Raw genomic sequence first — 24,359 nt, 5'->3', positions numbered from 1 at the left:
CACACACACAAATGTTTCCAACAATAATATAATGAACACCAGGTTTGTTGTGCCTTGTAGGCATAGGCTATGCGCAGTGCTGCATAAAATAACAATAACCATAGCAGCCTATAAATCTTCCAAAATATTTCAGTAACAACTAAGCTAGAGAAAAATATATTGATTATCATGTTACTTCAAATGTTTCCATTCGTTATGATGATATGAAATGAGATAATAGTAAAAACATGAAGCCGTTTGGTGCGTTTTGCTTTTCGAATGTATCAAATATGATACATTCAAACGCGATCGCGCTCAAATATAAAACATTATGGTTACCATATACATATCTACGTTTGAGCAGATATCCACAAACACAGTAACAGTAAACACGGGTCTAAATATTATAATATTCCCCATATATCTAGCAACAGTTCAACTGCAATGTGAAATTTATGCAACAATAACAAACTAATATGTAAGAATTTCTTACCTTACATCTTTCTTGTCTTCAAATCGCGTTCTTCTTCTTCTGAGGTAAATCCAATGTAAGCTCACGGCACGTCTTTCAAACTCGACGAAAAGCAGAGACTTGTGAAGTGTTTTGGTGTTTTGTTGTTGAGGTAATGAGCGCGTTCGCGTTCCATGTGGAGATTTGCATGTGAATCTCTTTTGCGCGAGTGGGCGTGTTCAAATTAAAAGTAATTAGGAAGCGTTTGAGAAGCTGGACATCTTGTTGGTTTTATACAAATTACTTAAACAGAGAATATTTGTTTTCAGTTTGAATCCGATCATTTAAAAGTACACACTTAAATGTTTATAAAGGTATATGGCTCATAAATGTGTGACAAGTATTCGCTGAGTTTTGTTTCAGTTTATAGACGTGCTCAAGAAAAAAAAGTTCACCGCGACGGAGAGGCAGAACGCACACCCTGTTTATTTTCTTTATTTTACAAAAGCACAATGTTTTGATTTGATTGTAAGTGGACACATACAAAAGTAGAAATATCACAGATTCTTTTTTTATATTTCTTTTTTCTGTATGACCATAAATGACGGAGAAATTTAAGTTTATTGTGCTACAATGTGAAGAAAATCCAGCAAAACGCGCGGGCGCGTTTGCCGACCTCAGAGGGTTAATCTTGTGCCTAACATGATGAAAACGGCTTTGTTAATGTCCCCTCACAATGACAGTAAACTAATTAGTCACATTACATAGGCCTATTTTCAGTTCAAAATGGCAAAATTCGACAAAAGTATATTCGTTTGCCTGATTATTTTTGTCATTCGTTTCACATTTATGACCTAAAAAAGCTGTCAAATATGAAATGTTTAGTTTAGCTACTTGCATCTTATCTCACACTTGACCGTAAACTGAATCGTCAGTTGATCGCTCTGCTCAAATTCGCGCTCAGCAGCTTCTTTGAACATAAAGCCCGCCTACTTTGATTTGATTGGTCATCTCAAAATATTCTGACATTGACGAGCAATGACAGACCAATGAGACTCAGATGAACACACACACACACACACACACACACACACACACACACACACACACACACACACACACACACACACACACACACACACACACACAGAGCCTCTGTTTCTAAAGTGCGCTCTGTGTGCTCGGCGCCGCTGCGGATTGAAGATCGCGCTGAATCTGATTACAAGACTGAAGCGCGAACATTATTTCAGATAGCCCTTCGGACAGGCCGGTTATGCATTTTGGTAGCCCGACTGGAAAAACACAATAGCCCCGGGACGTCGGACTATCGATCCTCGTCGGACTACTTTCTTGTCAACAAGTGGATTCATCGCATTAGCAATGTGGTGATATTACTGATCATGTGAAGATTTTGCTGCGCCGCTGCTTAACCCTCTGGGGTCTGAGCTGTTTTCTGGGCCCTGGAGGTGTTCTGACATGCTCTGACATTTGTGGTTATTTCTGTTACTTGTGACATTTTCATGGCTAAAGTCTAATTACACTGTATTCAGCACAAACTCTGCTACAATAATATATCAGCAGCATGTATGTAAAAGTTTGTAGTTTTGAGATAATAACATTTATGCGTGGTTTGTGAAAATACAAAAATAAATTCTCACTGAAATAAGCTCATGAAACCCATACTTAGGGCCCTATAAAATCCGTTTTATTTTTTCCCAAATTCCGTTTTATTTTTTCCCAAATTCCGTTTTTTCCGTTTTAATTTTTGCAAATTCCGTTTTTTACGTTTTAATTTTTGGGAATTCAGTTTTTTTTTACCCTTTACTGTTATTTTAGTCGTAAAAAGAGTGTTTTTAATGTTAATGATTAAAATGTACACAAATAAAATAGGAATGACACTAAATTTATTGAGGTAACAAACAAAATTCTCATTTTAAGAGGTGTTAAATGTGGTTTGGTTTGTTTACATTAGTGAATGTATTAGGCTAACTAACATGAACCACGAGCAATACATTTGTTACTGTATTTATTAATCTTAGTTAACCCTAACCCTGTATTTTTATTATGTTACTTCACACAGTGCATTAAGCTAACTAATGTTAACAAATACAACTTTTCATTTAAATAATGTAGGCTACAAAATGGTGAAATTAACATTAATAAAGATTAATAAATGCTGTAGAAGTGCAGTTTATTAATAGTTAATGTTAACTGATCTAGTTAACTAGAGTTTAATAAATGGAACCTTATTGTAAAGTGTTACCGATTTCGTTATACATCGAACCGATTCAGTGTTGGACAGATCAGTTGTTTTAACCATTCATTAAAGTGAATCGGTTCAAAGGAGTCATTAGTTCGCGAATCGGACGTATCATTAGCAGACTTGTACGCGTTGTGTGATTATCCCGGCAGTTAGGACATCGCACGACAAGATTTGTCAACACAGAAAACATTTCATCATTGGATAGGTTTTGTTTAGTTTATTGAAAGTGTTTATGTCAGCTGAATGGGCGGAACGCTTTTCAGAGAAGAAGGCAAGGTAAAAAAGTTTTTTTTTGGCACAATTCACACACAGCGGTAGCCTAATTCAGGAAAAAAATATCCGAATGCTCCACGTGAAACTTCGTTCTTCCGATCTTTTACCATTGTGTCAATTCTCAATTGATTTAGATTAATAAGCGCGAGGGAGTGAGAGAGAGCAAGACAGTTTGAAGACGCGCGCGCGACCGGGCCTCTCTCTCTGCTCGTTCTTTCAGTAATATGCGATTTTCCTCAGACATACGTTTTTCTCCCACACAAAAACAGAATTTTATTCCAAATATGTAAAATTCCGCGAAATTCCGCGTTGACACTAGATTCCGCGTTAATTTGCCAATTCCGCGATTCCGTCCGCGATTCCGTGATCGCGGAAATTATAGGGCCCTACATACTGATTATTTCTTCACAAGACTTTTGAAAATTGTATGACGTAGCCTAGAATATTTGCTCTAAAACTATGTGAGAATCACCCTGACTGCTCATTCAGAGAAGACAATATATTGATTTAAAAATTTTACGACGTGTTTTGTGTGATAAAGCAATATGCGAAGGGGCGGATCATCTCATTAATATGAAAGCTTTCCACACCTGAGAAAGACAAAGAACCTCCCTAATGGCCCTATTAGGAGCTTATCAGGGCCCATCATTCTGACCACCCTTGCACAAAGAATGAGGAGATTTAAAAAAGAATGGCTTTTAAAATTGTTTGGATTTATTTACAACACAACATAATCCAAAGATACACAACAAAAAAGTACCATGTTCATGTACAGAGACATGTACTGTGAACATTGAAGTCAGCAGGACTCAGTGGCATCTAGGCCCTGGAAAAAAAAAAAAAAAAAAAAAAAAAAATTGAACATACTGATATCAAGAGAAAGGCCTGCACGATTTTGGGAATACATTTTAGATTTTTCTTGTTAAAATTGCTTTTTAAAATTCACAGAATACACACACACACTCACACAAATGTTTCCAACAATATATTATATAATGAACACCAGGTTTGTTGTGCCTTGTAGGTATAGGCTATGCGCAGTGCTGCATAAAATAATAACAATATAGCAGCCTATATATATTTTCAAAAAGATTTCAGTAACAACTAAGCTAGAGAAAAATATATTGATTATCATGTTACTTCAAATGTTTCCATCCGTTATGATGATATGAAATGAGATAATAATAAAAACATGAAGCCGTTTGGTGCGTTTTGCTTTCATCCAAAATATGATGTGTACATTCAAACGCGATCGCGCAGGAAAATATGATACATTCAAACGCGATCGCTATCAAAAATATGATACATTCAAACGCGATCGCGCTCAAATATAAAACATTATGGTTACCATATACATATCTACGTTTGAGCAGATATCCACAAACACAGTAACAGTAAACACGGGTCTAAATATTATAATGTTCCCCATATATCTAGCAACAGTTCAACTGCAACGTGACATTTATGCAACAATAACAAACTAATATGTAAGAATTTCTTACCTTACACCTTTCTTGTCTTCAAATCGCGTTCTTTTTCTTCTGAGGTAGCCTAAATCCAATGTAAGCTCAGGCACGTCTTTCAAACTCGACGAAAAGTGAAGTGAAGTGTTTTGTTGTTGAGGTAATGAGCGAGACGCGGTCCATGTGGAGATTTGCATGTGAATATCTTTTGCGTGAGTGGGCGTGGCCAAATTAACTGTAATGAGGAAGCGTTTGAGAAGCAGGACATCTTGTTGGTTTTATACAAATTACTTAAACAGAGAATATTTGTTTTCGTTTTGAATCCGATCATTTAAAAGTACACACTTAAATGTTTATAAAGGTATATGGCTCATAAATGTGTGACAAGTATTCGCTGAGTTTTGTTTCAGTTTATAGACGTGCTCAAGAAAAAAAAGTTCACCGCGACGGAGAGGCAGAACGCACACCCTGTTTATTTTCTTTATTTTACAAAAGCACAATGTTTTGGTTTGATTGTAAGTGGACACATACAAAAGGAGAAATATCACAGATTCTTTTTTTATATTTCTTTTTTCTGTATGACTATAAATGACTGAGTAATTTAAGTTTATAGTGCTACAATGTGGAGAAAATCCAGCAAAACGCGCCCGCGCGTTTGTCGACCTCAGAGGGTTAATACATTGTAGGGGAAACACTGATTGACACATGTCTGAAGCTGCAGATGCTCTGAGAACAGATCAGAACTTACAGGGTCTCTGCTTCTGTTTAATTAGAAGCTGTGAATACTGTTAAAGTTTGACTAACTCTGAAACAGCTGTAAAGAATGATTGTAGATCAGTGTGCAGGTGTCAGGTCCTTAATCGTGCTTCATGTGTGTTTTCTCTCTGTGTCGCACAGATGAAGATTTTGAAACCGCAGTGAGGAATCTGAACGGAAAGCTGTATCCGGACGGAGCTGACGGGTCGTCGGATCACGGTAGGTTTTTTCCAGCTGTGGTGGCATGCCTATTTCCACAGGGGTAGGGGGTGTCACCTCTGGGTGATTTCCACAGGGGTAGGGGGTGTCACCTATGGGTGATTTCTGGGTGATTTCAACAGGGGTAGGGGTGATTTTCCACAGGGGTAGGGGGTGTCACCTCTGGGTGATTTCCACAGGGGTAGGGGTGATTTCAACAGGGGTAGGGGTGATTTTCCACAGGGGTAGGGGGTGTCACCTCTAGGTGATTTCCACAGGGGTAGGAGGTGTCACCTCTAGGTGATTTCCACAGGGGTAGGGGGTGTCACCTATGGATGATTTCCACTGGGGTAGGGGGTGTCACCTCTGGGTGATTTCCACAGGGGTAGGCTAGGGGGTGTCACCTCTGGGTGATTTCCACAGGGCTAGGGGGTGTCACCTCTGGGTGATTTCCACAGGGGTAGGGGGTGTCACCTATGGCTGATTTCCACGGGGTAGGGGGTGTCACCTATGGCTGATTTCCACAGGGCTAGGGGGTGTCACCTCTGGGTGATTTCCACAGGGGTAGGGGGTGTCACCTATGGCTGATTTCCACAGGGCTAGGGGGTGTCACCTCTGGGTGATTTCCACAGGGGTAGGGGGTGTCACCTATGGCTGATTTGCACAGGGGTAGGGGGTGTCACCTATGGATGATTTCCACTGGGGTAGGGGGTGTCACCTCTGGGTGATTTCCACAGGGGTAGGCTAGGGGGTGTCACCTCTGGGTGATTTCCACAGGGTTAGGGGGTGTCACCTATGGGTGATTTCCACAGGGGTAGGGTAGGGGGTGTCACCTCTGGGTGATTTCCACAGGGGTAGGGGGCGTCTCCTCTGGGTGACTTCCACAGGGGTAGGGGCTGTCACCTCTGGGTGATTTCCACAGGGGTAGGGGCTGTCACCTCTGGGTGATATCCACAGGGGTAGGGGGTGTCACCTATGGGTGATTTCCACAGGGGTAGGGTAGGGGGTGTCACCTCTGGGTGATTTCCACAGGGGTAGGGATGATTTTCCACAGGGGTAGGGGGTGTCACCTCTGGGTGATTTTCCGCAGGGGTAGGGGGTGTAACCTCTGGGTGACTTCCACAGGGGTAGGGGGTGTCACCTATGGGTGATTTCCACAGGGGTAGGGGTGTCACCTATGGGTGATTTCCACAGGGGTAGGGTAGGGGGTGTCACCTCTGGGTGATTTCCACAGGGGTAGGGATGATTTTCCACAGGGGTAGGGGGTGTCACCTCTGGGTGATTTTCCGCAGGGGTAGGGGGTGTAACCTCTGGGTGACTTCCACAGGGGTAGGGGGTGTCACCTATGGGTGATTTCCACAGGGGTAGGGGTGTCACCTCTGGGTGATTTCAACAGGGGTAGGGGGTGTCACCTCTGGGTGACTTCCACAGGGGTAGGGGTGATTTCCACAGGGGTAGGGGGTGTCACCTCTGGGTGATTTCCACAGGGGTAGGGTAGGGGGTGTCACCTCTGGGTGATTTCCACAGGGGTAGGGATGATTTTCCACAGGGGTAGGGGGTGTCACCTCTGGGTGATTTTCCGCAGGGGTAGGGGGTGTAACCTCTGGGTGACTTCCACAGGGGTAGGGGGTGTCACCTATGGGTGATTTCCACAGGGGTAGGGGTGTCACCTCTGGGTGATTTCCACAGGGGTAGGGGTGATTTTCCACAGGGGTAGGGGGTGTCACCTCTGGGTGATTTCAACAGGGGTAGGGGGTGTCACCTCTGGGTGACTTCCACAGGGGTAGGGGTGATTTCCACAGGGGTAGGGGGTGTCACCTCTGGGTGATTTCCACAGGGTTAGGGGGTGTCACCTCTGGGTGATTTCCACAGGGGTAGGGGGTGTCACCACTGGGTGATTTCCCGTTGACCACACAATTTTTTTAAAACTGAAAATCATCCTGCCCACTCTATCACATAAAACACAATGATTTAAAATTTGTAAGACATGTTTTGAGTAAGAAAGCTCTATGCGAGGAGGCGTGAATCATCGTGAATATTGATGTGTTTCACACCTGAGAAAGACAAAGACCCTCCCATAATGGCCCTATTAGGTGGGAATGTGAGGGAACTTGCACAAATAATGTGGAGAGATTAAAATAATTGCTTTTTGATTGTTTAGATTTATTTACAACACAACATAGTCCTAAGATACAAAGGACAAAAAGGCCCATTATTGAACAGGCTGATCTAAACAGAGACATGAACAGTCACACACTTTTGTGCCCTTCCTTCCTGATCACCACACCTGTCATTTCTAAGGTGTTTGCTTCATTTACCATGTCCATGACTCAGTGGGGCATCTGGTCCCTGTATAAAAAAAACTACTACTGTAAACGGGCTGACCGATCTGGGGAAGAAAATCTAATTGTGATTTTTGTAGTTAAAATTGCAATTTAAAATTCACAAAACTAAAAAAAAAAAATGAGCGAGACTGTAAACGCGCATCGTTTATTTTCTTTATTTTGCGGAAATCACAACATTTTGTTTTTATTGTGTACACAAGTAAAAGTAGACATTTAACAGTTTTAACAGTTTTGAATTATATACATTTGACAAATTAGTTATTACATTAAAATTATATTATATAAATTATATTAAAATTAGTCTATTTTTGAGTTATTTGAGTCTTTCGCACTGATAAGAAAAAAAGCGAGGCTATTGTGCCAAGCCCTACGGTCGACTCCAGGGTGTTAACACACAGCTACTTTCTAATCCCAGAGTGTGTTTGTAGAATGTGTACCATAAGTAGCTATTGTCATGGATTATCAGCGCTGAGAGCGAGAGTGTGCGTCTGCAGACTCTGATGGAGAGTGTGTGTCTGCAGACTCTGAGGTCACGCTAGTGTGGGAGAAGCAGCCGACTGCAGAGGAGGAGCAGAGAGCCAGACGCCTGAAGCTGCCGCCCACCTTCCTCTGCGGCGTCAGCAGCGACTCCGACTCCGAGCGACCCGACGACTTCAGCGCAGAGCTACACACACTGCAGCACGCTCAGGTCAGAGGACTTTCTGAACACTGACATGAGACTTGATTAGCAGCTGGACTCATGTAGACTTGTGTGTCTTGTTCTGGACAGAGGCCTTCCCATGATGCAGCGGTGGTAGATGCAGCAGTGGAAGAGCCTCCTGCGGACGGCAGCACTGACCCCATTGACCTTTCCACGAAGAGGAGCAGCGAGAGCGAGTCCAGCTCCACTGCAGGTACAGGTGTCCTCCGATGCTCAGGTCTACACTTCTACAGCAGCGCTGCCCTGGACACACTCCAGTGTAACGGCTAGAGACTGTAAGAGCAGAGCAGCAGAGCGCCGTTTATCTGTCGTGTTAAAGGATTCTGACGTGTAAAACCATTTCCAGAACACTGATAACTGCCTGTGATTGGCTGACATGTTTGATAACTGAAAGGAGACACGCCTGTGATTGGCTGACATGTTTGATAACTGAAAGGAGACACGTCTGTGATTGGCTGACAACTTTGCATATGAAATAAGTACTACATGTGGAGCTCTTCTGGAAACTAAACTTCTACTCTTACAGCTGCAGAGATTATCTATTGTGAAAGGTGTTGATTACAGCATTAGATTTAGATCATCTCGTGTTGTATAAAAGATAGCCAATCACAGTCATGTCTGCGAACTCTCACAAATGCTTTCATCATAACAGTGCAAACACCATATAAATAAGAGGTTCATCTTGCAGCATAGACAGTCATTGATTATAACGAGAGAGCAGAACTCCCTGAATGAAAACACACTGACACGACGATAAGACAGTTATTACTTTGGTTCAGGTAAATGCAAGTTAAGTGTTTCTAACCAAAAATAAGGAACATTTTTATTATTAGAATTGGATGCTGCTTTTTCTTTCCTCAGTATAGAAATGATAAAACATCACTGAAACCATGATGTCAGTTGAACCAGTTTCTTCTCTATAATACACCATCATCTGTAAGCCCTAATCAGACAGGATATGCTTTATTTGGGGAGGTGGGCTAATATAATAACCCCCGCTTCTCTAACATGTGGGAGTCCAGCCCGGGGTCAGAGAGTGAAGCTCAGGGACGGTCATTCAAACTCTGAATGATTCTGTTCGCTCTCGTCTGACGTCTTTGCTCTTCTCCAGCAGGTCTTCCTTTTACATTTGCATCTGAGAGTGCGTTTACATTTGCAGACTTGGCAAAGACTTCAGGAGAATTTGCCTTTGGAAAAAAAGGTGAGTTCTGTTTACATCTTAACCAGTGTTAAACCAGTGTGTCTGACTGATTCATTAGATTTTATTTTACATAATAAAGAGTGCAGTCAAATTCACAATTCTTTCTGTTGAGTTGTCTAACAGGGCTGAGCGAAAAATGATGAAATTATGATGGGGGGGGGGTGTATTGAGAATGAGATCTAGCCAGAAGGTGTAGTCCCAGCCAGAGCACAGGAGAGAGAGGGACACGCGTACTGTCTGAGGGGTGAACTGCTGCTCTCATCAACACACAGGAGCCAGTGTTCCCACCTAATACTGGACATCTCAGTGCGGGACGCACTGATGCCGATGCTTACGTTTAGCGCTGTAGCTATCGGTTATTTTAGCCATCGAGTAATCGGATAACAAAATTGTGGTAATAAAAATAGTTCCAAGTGAACAACAGCCTTTAAAATGACTTAAAATACAAATAACTAACAGTTTACAATATGGTTCATTAGTTAACTACCTTAGTTAACCCTCTGGGGTCTAAGGTGTTTTTGGGGTCCTTGAGATGTTCTGACATGCCCTGACATTTTTGCTTTTTTCAGTTGCTTATAAACATATTAATGGCAAAGGTGTAAATTCACTCTATATAGCACAAACAGGGCTACCATCATATGTGAGCACCATGCATGTACATGTTTGTATTTTTGAGAGAATAATGTTTATGCATGGTTATTGAAAAAACTAAAAACTAAAGTTTCTGAAATAAGGCCATAAAACACATTCTAAATATGTGTCAATAAGACTTTTGACTAATGGATGTCATCGCCTAGTGTTTTTTCTTCAAAATGATGTGAAAATTATCCTGCCTAATCATTCACATAACACAATGCATTGATTTAAATTTTGCAAAACACTTTCTGTCTGGAAAGGCAATATGCGGAGTGGGCGTCAACGATCATGCATATTTAGTGGTTCGCACCTGGAGACAATGGGGCCCGCATACTTAATGAGCCATTCATTCAGGTGTGTCACAAGAAAGAATGCAAGAGCAACAGTTGGAAGCATCTCAATATTTTTATTTTTTTTCACAAATTGTGCTTGCAAATTGGCCTATAATATCAAAAGGAAAACATGTCTAGTAATTGTGCAGTTAATTCTCATACTGTATTTTCAGTTTTGGAATATTTATCCTCTCCCCAAATTTGTCACTAATAAAACACAATAAAAAATTATTTTAAAGAAAAGGCTTATATTTGCCTTTTATTAGTTTGTTGACATCTACCTTGTATTTATTTATTTTTTTTATTAAAAAGGTTACAATTACAACAACAATTCAAGTGTAATCTTTCTTTGTAAAAACTAAAGTATTTTATCATACATATTTCAAAGTTAAGGATTCATTACTTGAATATAGCCTAGGCTACATTGGAATAAGCACTATAACTTATTATTTGATTATTTTTGACAAAACATACTATATTTAACATATGAGCAAAAATTGGCAAACAAAAGCTTATTTGAGGTGGCAGATATTTTACAGTAAAAATGTATAATCTATCCAAAACTAATCAATGAAATGTTGTCTTTCATATGTCTGTAACATAGTAACTTTAGTTTTTATTATAAGAAATATAAATGTTAATTTGCAGTTTAATACGTTGCTTATACAAATACATTTTATTTCAACATATTTCACTCGATTTTTACTCAGTAGCCTATAGCAATACAGTTTGCTAAAAGCGAAACATTCACAGACAGAAACGATTCAAATTGAAACCGTCTTTTGCCAGTTGTGGTAAACAGCGGCATCTCTGCCGTTTATTCATTCATTCATGCACAGATACGCACCGCACTTGAGAATGAAAAAAAAACTTACTACATTATTCCATAGCCTCGGATCTGTTGCTCCTCGTACTTCTGAGGTAAATTTTCCATTATAGTATTATTCCTCACAGCGCTGCGAGACTGTGTAAACAAGTACAATGATCTGATGTGTTTTCTCAAGCTGATATGGGGGCGTTCACAGTTTGCGTGGATTGCCTCAGTCATTTGCGTTTGAATAGCGCGCGCTCTCCGTGGGCGGGGTCACATTACATCTGAATGAGCTCTAATAAGCTCGACTGGAATCGCTCTCTTTTAATACAGATTTCACAAGCTGAGAATATTTGTTTTTTATATAAATTACTTCATTTAAAAGAGGAGAATTCAAGCTTCATGCCTGTGTGTCTGTATGCCTGTTTGACTGAGTATTCGCTGAGTTATGGTTCATTTTCGGACGCGTTTCAGAATTGACTTCACTGACGGAGAGAAGGCAGAACTCGCATCATGTTTATTTTTCTTTATTTGGCGAAAAGCACAACACTTTGTTTTTATTGTGAGTATACACAAAAATAATACACACTTAACAGGATCGATTGATGTACAACACAAGCATATAAGATAAAAAGTAATATTTTATTTATTTATTTATTTTTTCACTGATAAGGAAAAAAACGAGCCTATCGCGCCGGCGCGATAGCCGACCTCAGGGGGTTAACATACTAAGAATGAACAATACTTCTACAGCATTTATTAATCTTAGTTAATATTAATTTTAACATTTACTAAGACATTATTAAAATCAAAGGTTGTATTTAACATTAATGTACTGTGAACTAACAACAAACAATGAAACTAACAAAGATTAATAAATACAGTTACATGTGTATTGTTCATTGTTAGTTCATGTTGGTTAATACAGTAACTAATGTTAACTAATTAACCTTATTGTAAAGTGTTACCTAAATATATAACAAGCAATAATTATTTGTTCAAATAAAGTATCAAAGTAATCATATGGGTTTTATTAAACAACGCTGTTAAAATACACCATGTCAAATAAATGATATAAACTATAAACATAACTTATGTACATGTCAAAACAAATGTCAGCAGAGAGCTTCAACGGCCTGGCTACTCTAAGCATGATCAAACCCTTGTTTAATATTGGCCAAACAAAATGTAATTAATGTCAACTTAATCTTTAATAAAACATGCAATCTCAGTGCAAGGGTTAAACTTAAATTTTAAAATCGCGATGAACAACAATTCACATGTTTCAGAAAGATATTTATGTATTCTCCTGTGTTGGAGTAGATTTACAAATGAGTTGCGTTACGAATCTTGTGAAACGGCGCACACTGCGTGCAGATGAACGATGTAAGCCACACAAACTCACAGTACGCAGAGATGGAGTTTGAGAAATTCGAGGCGCTGACACGCATATAAATGGTAACAATGCAACTATGAAACACGTGTCCGAGGTTTCGCGTTCCATTACAGGCACCGATCTCTTGTAAGAAGTGCAGCAAACTCTCTCTGGGAGCACAGCGTAGGAGAGCGGTGTTTGTACAGGATGTGTGCATCGATGCCTTACAGGGGTCAGACGGCACAGGATCCACGCAGGAAACGAACTCTAGGCCGACAATGGGTTGGACTGACCAGCTTGCTGCTTCGAGGGGAAAACTGGTTAGGCATTGGTAGCGGATAACCGGTTAGGCATTGTGCCGCCCAGCGGATAACCAGTACGGCATTGTGCCGCCCAGCGGATAACCGGTTAGGCATTGTGCCGTCCAGCGGATTACCAGTACGGCATTGTGCCGCCCAGCGGATAACCGGTTAGGCATTGTGCCGCCCAGCGGATAACCGGTTAGGCATTGTGCCGTCCAGCGGATAACCAGTACGGCATTGTGCCGTCCAGCGGATAACCGGTTAGGCATTGTGCCGTCCAGCGGATAACCGGTTAGGCATTGTGCCGTCCAGCGGATAACCGGTTAGGCATTGTGCCGTCCAGCGGATAAAGTGTTCGAGACTAGATGGGAATTTCCTCCTGCTACTTCAACAGTGCATCAGACACTTCCACCTTTCCAGGATTGCATTGAGGATGTGATGAAACATTGGGAAAGACTGTGGTCATCTAGAGTCCTGGTGTATGATATTTCCTGTATAGATACGAGCTCCACTCATAGCAGTGGTGTCTTTGGGGCTGCTGTTCATGCGAGATTTTCAGAGATGGTTTGCTTCTCTGAAATCAAGTCCCGGCAGAGATCTTCACTGGAAGGTGCATGTCTCAGCCCAATGTCTCAGGGCTCTGCTCATTTGGCGAGACGGGGAGTTCTTGTTGGAAGGGGTGATAATGGGATTGATTTCAGATCGCAGGGTAGTCGCCACAGACCGGGTTGGGGAGTGATAACGGAGGGACACCCTGTGAATGGAGCGTGGGCCGAACCAGTCAAAGTAGCTTCTTGCGGTATCTTTTGCCCTAAAACACTTCGGTCCGCAGGCAAGAGCATGAAACAGAAGTGCTCTCTCTCTCTCTCTCTCTCTCTCTCTCTCTCTCTCTCTCTCTCTCTCTCTCTCTCTCTCTCTCTCTCTCTCTCTCTCTCTCTCTCTCTCTCTCTCTCTCATTGTGTTTTTATAAGCCACTCATGTGTTTGTACACACTGCTGCTGTCAGTATAGCTTTTGACAGTGTAATGTTTTTAGTGTTTTCACACGCTCATGTTTATTTCTGTAGATGAAAATTTTTCGTGGTCAAACGCCGGTGCCACAGTCTTCGGTAGTGCACCAGCACGAAATGAAGGAGGGGAAGCACACAATGAAGGAGAAGAGGAGGGCAGTGATGACGAATCTCCCCGTAATGAGGAGATCCACTTTGAGCCGATCGTGTCCTTGCCAGAGGTGAGTGTGTGTGAGGTGGATCCAGGGCCGCACGATTAACCGGAAGTAAACCTGAAATCACAGAGTTTTATATGCGCAGTGTGTTTGATGAAGCGCAGCACATTGTTTAATGTTATTGCTTATTAAACATCAATGAAGGAGAAGAGGCTATGCTTTAATATGGCTATGATTTACTTAAATGTGCACGCTACAAGTTTCACATTAAAAATATGATGCTGTTGCTTCTAGGGATGTCCCGATCCGATCACTTGATCGGAAATCGGGCCCGATCACGTGTTTTCAGACTCGATCGGAATCGGACGTTACCTCCCGATCAGGACTCGGATTATGTATATATATTCTCATTATTCTTTAACACATCTATAGTTATGCGGTGGCACAGAGTTACGGCGGTTTCACACTGCACGCGTTAGCAGAGTGTAAGCAGCGCAGGAGCAGTGGTATGGTGAGCAGGGGCAGGACACGCGCGTTTTGCTTTCACACTGGCAGCTTTTGTCACGCGCGGCTGAACCGCGGGTTGTGTAGGGCAGGTTACAGACAGAGTAGGCTACTCTATAATGGATAAGTTGGCATTGCTTTTTTCGTTTTCAAATACATTTAAGAATAAAGACTTGTCAAGAAGCTTATTTTATTAATAATTTCATATAACTTTTTGTTCATCTTTGTTTTTATTGTCATGGCAAGTTTGTTTTTGGACATTTGTTTTCTTTTTAAATTGCTGTTGGTCATTTGATTGACTGTTTAAAACACAATAGATATCATCAATGCACTTTTTGGATAAAACTGCGGTGTATTTTGGCCATGATCAATGTATTGTCACTTTAATTCAGCGTAAGCGGCGCAGCAAAAATAGACTCGGCGCCGAAACGATCGCGGCACTCCTGCTCTGCTCTACTACGCACTGCCGCGCCGCCTCTGCGCGCGGTGTGAATGCTCTAAAGCCTGGTTTAATCTGGTAACATGGGCGGCGAAAAAAATACGCTCTGCACGCTCTGCTACAGTGCAGTGTGAAAACGGTGTAAGAGTTAGGAGTGCAGTTCCTAAAAGCACATTACTGGCTTTGCAAACACTGTAGCACTTTTATTTTTTATTTGTTCACATGCCTGCCGGGTATTTTAAGTTGAGGCGCTATTTGTTTATATATTAGACTTTTTTATATTTACTGTTGCACTAAAGTCCAAAAGTGTAGAATTTATTACTTGATTGTTCAAGCTACCTCACAGAAGTGCTCTGTTTGTTAACAGAGTTGTTGAATGTTAAAATAAGGTGAATTAAATAAAAAATAAGGAACATCCTGGATCTGTTTTTTCGCTCTTCTTTATTCTTTTTTTATGTATTAAGTATCGGATCGGGACTCGGTATCGGCAGATACTCAAAATCAAATGACTCGGACTCGGACTCGAGGGCAAAAAAACCTGATCGGGACATCCCTAGTTGCTTCTACTGGCCCAGGCTTTCACAGTTATATGATTGTAATCAGAAAGTTTTGATGGCATTTTTTCCCATTTTATCTCCATATAATGTGTAAATCGTGTTAAGAAGCGCGGCGCTGTTTAGTTTACAGATCTAACCGGGGTAACCACTGTATTTCTGCTGGTCCATAAGTGCCATCTACGCCATCTAAGAGAGTGAATTTTCACTCAGCACGTCTGCACATCTAAACATCTGAAGCATACATTTTAAAATAAATATAAATATAATTTATAATTTTGTCTCATCCCTTAAAGGTTTAACATTTATAAAAGCTGTGTTTGAGCTTGTAACAACGGTAACGGTTACATTTAGAGGTTATGCTTCTCCTCGCCATTAGGGGGCACTAGCCTCCCTCTTAAGTGGGTATTTATACAGGGAGCTGACGTGTTGACATGACTCCTGCAGGTGGAGGTGAAGTCTGGCGAGGAGGACGAGGAGATCCTGTTCAAAGAAAGAACCAAACTCTACCGCTGGGACCGCGAGCTCAACCAGTGGAAGGAGCGCGGCGTGGGAGACATCAAGATCCTCTTCCACCCCGTCAAGAAGTGTTACCGTGTGCTGATGAGACGCGAGCAGGTGCTGAAGGTCTGTGCTAACCACACCATCAGCCAGAGCATCGAGCTCAAGCCCATGAACACCTCGGCCAACGCGCTGGTGTGGACCGCCACCGACTACTCAGGTACAGCCCTCGCACCGCATCCGCTGGACACTAGCGCTGGCAAAATGGCTGAAAAGCTAAACTCGGATTTCTTTCTTAAATATTGGCAAAATTCTAATTATATTAGGCAATACTTAATGTTACTGGAAAAAAGTACTGTATTGTCTCCTATGCCCACAAGAGGACGCAAGTGAGCGCAATAAGCAATTATAAACCAAATCAAGCATTGCAACTTTTGGAAATGAAATTACTGTAAAAAAAAAAATTAACTTTTTAAAGTGCATTAACTTTTGAAATAATTGTTCTTAAAATATAATTTCCTTAATGTGCATGCAAGGAAAATTAGGTTACAGTAGTGCATAAAACTGTTTGTGCATCAGTAACCTGAGAGAAAACACACTTCAACACACAGCGTAATGAACTACATGAACACACAATAGCAAACTGTCATTCAGAAACACTTCTACTCACTACATCTACATATTGTTCATCAAAAACATTAGACGCTCCACTTGATCTGAGCGAGTGCTGAGCGCTTTCTTTTGGCAATGCTTCCAGCTGATGAACACACACACTCCGCTCTGACCGATGTGTAAGTGTGTCGTTGCACGATTTTTGCCTCCAACTGAGTGGGTTTTCGTCAGCAGGAAGCCTTTTCCCGCCATGTTTCACATTAACAACGCAGCCTCACCGTGCTGTGTACTGGATAAGCTAACAAACACAAACCGCATCAGTTACGCCGTCATCATGTCTCGCGGGCCTCTTGACACACCAAAATTTGAATGCACGTTTTTCGCATTAGAATGTGCAGGATTTTTTTTAATTCGATGAATATTTAAAAATGTTATTTTTATTTGACAGCCCTAGTGTAACCTGTGCTGGGCAGTGTTGTTCACATGTGTGTGTTCCCACAAACAGAGGGAGACGGGAAGGTGGAGCAGCTCGCGGCCAAGTTCAAGACTCCAGAGCTGGCCGAGTCCTTCAGACGAGCGTTCGTCGACTGCCAGAGCCTCATGTCTCGGGCCGACTGCGCTCAGGTGTCCGTGGCCGAGGCGCATTCACGAGACTCCAACCCTGTGGTGTTCTTCAACATGGCTGTCGATGGCGAGCCGGCTGGGAGAATCGTCATGGAGCTGTTCGCTCACATCGTTCCCAAAACGGCGGAGAACTTCCGGGCTCTCTGCACGGGCGAGAAGGGCTTCGGTTTCCAGAGCTCCGTCTTCCACAGGATCATCCCTGACTTCATGTGTCAGGTGAGGCCGCACCATCTGAAAACACAGCATGACTCCTTAAAAAATCATAACATTTAAGGCCTTAAATATGTTCTCACTAAATGTAAAAGAAAAGTCTTAGTTATCGCTTTAAGAGGTCTTAAATTTGTGGACGAAAAAACAGTAATCATGATGCTGTGTTTCTGCTGTTTCATAGGCGCCATCTACTGTCAGTGAGCGAGTCTGCATTATCATTCATTGCGTTATTTGAACTGTGACGGTTGAAATTGTGGGTTTTACTGTTATTTTATTGTTTAGGATGTTTCATAAACATTTTTTTTTTCTCTTAAATTCTTAAAGCATTCAATTTGATTTGAAATGGGACCTATTATGTCCCTTTTTACAGGATGTAATATAAGACTCAGGTGTCCCCAGTATGTCTGTGAAGTTTCAGCTCTAAATACCCCACAGATCATTTGGGGGAAAACGCATGCAATAATAAATGCAAATGAGCTGCTGCTCCCCGCCCCCTTTCCAGGAGAGGGCGGAGCCTGTACAGTTCGTGCTTTGGTTACTCAATAACAAAACTGGAGAATCTCAATAGCCAAAATGTCAGAAACTTGTCAGTAGCGCCGTTCATTGTTACATGTTCGAACTGGGGTCACTGATGGAGAGAGTTTATGTACTGTAGTTGTTGTGGAGTTAACTTAACCCTCTGAGGTCTGGGGTGTTTTTGGGGTCCTTGAGATGTTCTGACATGCCCTGACATTTGTGCTTTTTTCAGTTGCTTATAAACATATCAATGGCAAAAAAAAATTACACTCTATTTAGCACAAACAGGGCTACCATAATATGTGAGCCACATGTATGTACATGTTTTCATTTTTGAGAGAATAATGTTTATGCATGGTTATTGAAAAAACTAAAAATGAAAGTTTCTGAAATAAGGCCACAAAACACATACTAAATATGTGTCAATAAGACTTTTGACTAATGGATGTTTTTTCCTAGAGTTTTTTCTTCAAAATAATGTGAAAATCATCCTGCCTAATCATTCACATAAAACGATACATTGATTTAAGTTTTGTGAAACACTTTTAGTTTGGAAAGGCAATATGCAGATGGGGCGTAAACGATCATGCATATTTAGTAGTTGAATGAATGAATGAATGAATGAATGAATGAGGCATTTATATAGCGCTTTCATATGTACTACTGTACACCCAAAGCGCTTTACAATTATATCAGGGGATCTCTCCTCAACCACCACCAGTGTGCAGCATCCACTTGGATGATGCGACGGCAGCCACAGTACAACGGCGCCAGTGCGCTCACCACACACCAGCTATAGGTGGAGAGGAGAGAGAGTGATAGTGCCAATTCAATGTATAAGGGGATTATTAGGAGGCCATGATTGGTAAGGGCCAATGGGTGGAATGTGGCCAGGACACCGGGGTTACACCCCTACTCTTTACGAGAAATGCCATGGGATTTTTAATGACCACAGAGAGTCAGGACCTCGGTTTAACGTCTCATCCGAAGGATGTTCATTAGTTCACACCTGATGAGACAATGCCCCTGCATACTTAATGAGCCATTCATTCAGGTGTGTCACCTATAGCTAACTTAAATATACAAGCTTCATAAAAATGATCATTCTAGAAGAAAATTTCAGATGGCATTTAGAGGCTTTTGCATCTGAACTCTTCATATATATATATATATATATACACACACACACACACACACACACACACATATATATATATATATATATATATATATATATATATATATATACACATATACACACATACACATATATACACATACACATATATACACATACACACATATAATATAATTTTATTTATTTTTTTTATATACATTTTTTTTTTTTTTTTTTTTTTTCACAAATTGTGCTTGCAAATTGTATAATATCCAAGGTAAACATGTCTAGTAATTGTGCAGTTAATTCTCATACTGTATTTTCAGTTTTGGAATATTTATCCTCTCCCCAAATTTGTTACTAATAAAACACAATACAAATTATTTAAAGAAAAAAAATATATTTACCTTTTAATAGTTTTACATCTACCTTGTAAATATATTTTTTTATTAAAAAGGTTACAATTACAACAATTCAAGTGTAATCTTACAGTATATTCTACAGTAAAAACTGTACCCAAATCTAGTCAACAAAATGTTGTCTTTCATATTTCGCCTGACTGTAACATTGCCTTTATGAAATATTAGGGCATATAAATGTTAATTTGCAGTTTAATACGTTGCTTATACAAATAGCCTACATTTTATTTCAACATATTTCAGTCGATTTTTGCTCATCTCAGTAGGCTATAGCAATACAGTTTGCTAAAACATCATCATTCATTCACAAACGCGATTTAAATTTAAACTGTCTTTTTGCGAGCTGTGGTAAACAGCGCGCATCTCTGCCGTTCATTCATTCATAAACAGAAACCCGATTCACGTGAGAAGGAAAAAAAACTTAGCCTACTACTGTATTCCTCAGCTCAGTCTGATCCTTGCTCTTCGAAATACCCGCACTTCTGAGGTATTTTCCATTATTATTATTACGATAGTATTATTCCTCACAGCGCTGCGAGACGGTGAATAAACTTGTGTTTTCTCGAGCTGATATGGGGGCGTTTGCAGGATTGCCTCAGTCATTTGCGTTTGAATAGCGTGCGCTCTCCGTGGGCGGAGTCACATTACATTTGAATCAGCTGTAATGAGCTCGACTGGAATCGCTCTCTTTTAATACAGATTTCACAAGATGAGAATATTTGTTTTTTATATGAATTACTTCATTTAAAAGAAGAGAATTCAAGCTTCATGCCTGTGTGACTGTATGTCTGTTTGACTGAGTATTCGCTGAGTTATTGTTCATTTTCGGACGCGTTTCACAATGGACTACACTGACAGAGAGAAAGCAGAACTCGCTTCGTGTTTATTTTTCTTTATTTGGCAAAAAGCACAACACTTTGTTGTTTTTATTGTGAGTATACACAAAAATAATACACATTTAACAGAATCGATTGATGTATGAAACTTGTTTGTAAAATCAAAGTCAAAAGAGTATTTCGGGTCTCAATTCAACTGATAAGGAAAAAAGCGAGCAGATCACGCCGGCGTGTTTGCCGACCTCAGAGGGTTAAATTCCACTTATGGATTAGCATGTTCTGTCATGATCGTCTGTGAATTGTTGTACAGGTGCTCATGTGGGAACTGTAGTGGGATGTTGTATGGAGAATATAACAAAATGAGTGGGTGGATTTTCCCATTATAGACTGGTTGTAAACGTACATCAGTGTTCAAACACCAGTAAAGGTGAATCATCTGTGTTCTCTCAGGGAGGCGACATCACCAGCGGGGACGGGACGGGAGGACGGTCCATCTACGGAGGGAAGTTTGAGGACGAGAACTTCGACGTGAGGCACACGGGCCCGGGACTGCTGTCCATGGCTAACCGCGGCAGAGACACCAACAGCTCGCAGTTCTTCATCACACTCAAGAAAGCAGAACACCTGGACTTCAAGCACGTGGCTTTCGGCTTCGTCAAAGAAGGCATGGATGTGGTGAAGAGAATAGCAGAGCTGGGCACGAAGGACGGCAAACCCACTAAAACCATCACCGTCTCAGACTGTGGACAGTTGTAAACTTTTCTACGTTTAGCAAAACTTTTGTGTAAATGTGTGAGATCTTGTACATGCAGTGGTTTTATTTTTGTCCTGTTTGTATTAGACTGCATTAGTTGACAATAAAATGTATGCTTTGCAAAAAAGAAGTTACTTTTATTATGAACACTTGTTTACCCCAGAGTTACCTCGATGTGGATTGAGTTTACAGGGACTTTCTCAAGGTTGGCTTTGAACATCTTAAACATCTTCCAGCTTGCGTTTCACTAGTTATACAGTGTCATTATTGATGATAAAACATTGAATACAACTACAGGAGAAATAGAGCAGCTTGGCTTCACTTTATCCAGAAGAATTTCACTGTTTCAAGAAAACTGGTAACCAGTATTTAATATACCGCTGTATAACCAGCAGAGATCAGGAGTCATTATTTGTTCAGTAAATCCACTCTCTTTGTTTCTCTGTACTTCATAGGTAAGACCTACATGAAACTGACCAAAAATGTATTGATTAAATATCAAAGCATACTGAATTTCAAAGTACACTATATAATTTTTTTTTGTTCACAATTGTGAATTTAAATAAGCGAGGACATCATGAATCCATCTTCCATAAGATAAGCCTATTAAAAGTGTTTATATTTTAAACCTGTCTGGATGGATTGTTTTTTCTTGGGGTCAGAAAGCCTCAAAACTAAAATCAAACTGCTCTGGCATCATCACATGTTGTTTGGGAGTGTTTAAAGAAGAAAAAGAAAATCCAAAAACACTCCAGCACATTCAGTTGTCAGACACGATGGGGAACATAAGAAGTAGCCCATGCCAACGGTTCAATACACTACTGGATCTTTAATGTTGTGGGCTTATTTTTCTGATGGAGGTCCTGGACTTCTTGTTCTGATACATGGCATTATGGATTCTAGAAAATACCAACAGATAAAGTCTAAACCTGACGGCCTCTGAGTTTGGGTGGGCTGAACTGAAGAGGAGCTGGCAATCTGAAGGATCATCTGAAGGAGAGATTCTGTATGAAGGAACTGGAGAGATTCTGTATGAAGGATCTGGAGAGACTCTGTATGAAGGAATGAAGGATCTGGAGAGATTCTGTATGAAGGAATGAAGGATCTGGAGAGATTCTGTATGAAGAAACTGGAGAGATTATGTATGAAGGATCTGGAGAGATTCTTTATGAAGGAATGAAGGATCTGGAGAGATTCTTTATGAAGGAACTGGAAAGATTCTGTATGAAGGAAAGAAGGATCTGGAGAGATTCTGAATGAAGGATCTGGAGAGATTCTGAATGAAGGATCTGGAGAGATTCTGTATGAAGAAATGAAGGATATGGAGAGATTCTGTATGAAGGAATGAAAGATCTGGAGATAGTCTATATGAAGGAATGAAGGATCTGGGGAGATTCTGTATGAAGGAATGAAGGATCTGGAGAGATTATGTACGAAGAAATGAAGGAACTGGAGAGATTCTGTATGAAGGAATAAAGGATCTGGAGAGATTCTGTATGAAGGAAAGAAGGATCTGGAGAGATTCTGTATGAAGGAAAGAAGGATCTGGAGAAATTTTGTATGAAGGAATGGAGGATCTGGAGAAATTCTGTATGAAGGAAAGAAGGATCTGGAGAAATTCTGTATGAAGAAATGAAGGATCTGGAGAGATTCTGAATGAACTGGAGAGATTCTGTATGAAGGAAAGAAGGATCTGGAGAGATTCTGTATGAAGAAATGAAGGTACTGGAGAGATTCTGTATGAAGGAAAGAAGGATTTGGAGAGATTCTGTATGAAGAAATGAAGGAACTGGAGAGATTCTGTATGAAGAAATGAAGGTACTGGAGAGATTCTGTATGAAGAAATGAAGGAACTGGAGAGATTCTGTATGAAGAAATGAAGGATCTGGAGAGATTCTGAATGAACTGGAGAGATTCTGTATGAAGGAAAGAAGGATCTGGAGAGATTCTGTATGAAGGAAAGAAGGATCTGGAGAAATTTTGTATGAAGGAATGGAGGATCTGGAGAAATTCTGTATGAAGGAAAGAAGGATCTGGAGAGATTCTGTATGAAGGAAAGAAGGATCTGGAGAAATTTTGTATGAAGGAATGGAGGAACTGGAGAGATTCTGTATGAAGGAAAGAAGGATCTGGAGAAATTTTGTATGAAGGAATGGAGGAACTGGAGAGATTCTGTATGAAGGAAAGAAGGATCTGGAGAGATTCTGTATGAAGGAATGAAGGATCTGGAGAGATTCTGTATGAAGGAATGAAGGATCTGGAGAGATTCTGTATGAAGGAAAGAAGGATATGGAGAGATTCTGTATGAAGGAAAGAAGGATCTGGAGAGATTCTGTATGAAGAAATGAAGGTACTGGAGAGATTCTGTATGAAGGAAAGAAGGATATGGAGAGATTCTGTATGAAGGAAAGAAGGATATGGAGAGATTCTGTATGAAGGAAAGAAGGATCTGGAGAGATTCTGTATGAAGAAATGAAGGATATGGAGAGATTCTGTATGAAGGAAAGAAGGATCTGGAGAGATTCTGTATGAAGAAATGAAGGATCTGGAGAGATTCTGAATGAACTGGAGAGATTCTGTATGAAGGAAAGAAGGATCTGGAGAGATTCTGTATGAAGAAATGAAGGTACTGGAGAGATTCTGTATGAAGAAATGAAGGTACTGGAGAGATTCTGTATGAAGAAATGAAGGATCTGGAGAGATTCTGTATGAAGGAAAGAAGGATTTGGAGAGATTCTGTATGAAGAAATGAAGGAACTGGAGAGATTCTGTATGAAGAAATTAAGGATCTGGAGAGATTCTGAATGAAGGAAAGAAGGATCTGGAGAGATTCTGTATGAAGAAATGAAGGTACTGGAGAGATTCTGTATGAAGAAATTAAGGATCTGGAGAGATTCTGAATGAAGGAAAGAAGGATCTGGAGAGATTCTGTATGAAGAAATGAAGGTACTGGAGAGATTCTGTATGAAGAAATTAAGGATCTGGAGAGATTCTGAATGAAGGAAAGAAGGATCTGGAGAGATTC

The 24,359-nt window shown here is 40.6% G+C and overlaps 1 protein-coding gene across 4 annotated transcripts in view; it reads left to right on the top strand.

Moving 5' to 3' along the window:
* ranbp2 (RAN binding protein 2) overlaps nucleotides 1-22,050 on the top strand; it is a 73,260-nt gene extending 51,210 nt beyond the window's left edge. For 2 of the 4 annotated variants that reach the window (XM_079882251.1, XM_079882249.1), the window contains 8 exons: nucleotides 5,327-5,404; nucleotides 8,250-8,416; nucleotides 8,498-8,621; nucleotides 9,543-9,629; nucleotides 14,151-14,314; nucleotides 16,193-16,466; nucleotides 17,364-17,698; nucleotides 21,031-22,050. In XM_079882251.1, coding sequence (XP_079738377.1) covers nucleotides 5,327-5,404; nucleotides 8,250-8,416; nucleotides 8,498-8,621; nucleotides 9,543-9,629; nucleotides 14,151-14,314; nucleotides 16,193-16,466; nucleotides 17,364-17,698; nucleotides 21,031-21,336 — 1,535 coding nt within the window. In that variant the 3' untranslated portion in view covers nucleotides 21,337-22,050. Of the gene's footprint in view, nucleotides 1-5,326; nucleotides 5,405-8,249; nucleotides 8,417-8,497; nucleotides 8,622-9,539; nucleotides 9,630-14,150; nucleotides 14,315-16,192; nucleotides 16,467-17,363; nucleotides 17,699-21,030 lie in introns of all 4 variants that reach the window. The other 2 variants (XM_079882250.1, XM_079882248.1) reach the window with 1 other exon arrangement.
* Nucleotides 22,051-24,359: the final 2,309 nt, after the last annotated feature.

This window comes from Squalius cephalus (genome assembly GCF_949319135.1).
Source record: "Squalius cephalus genome assembly, chromosome: 9".
Lineage (NCBI taxonomy): Eukaryota > Metazoa > Chordata > Actinopteri > Cypriniformes > Leuciscidae > Squalius > Squalius cephalus.
Note: the sequence above shows the minus strand (reverse complement) of the source record. Positions and strands in the feature narration are given on the sequence as shown.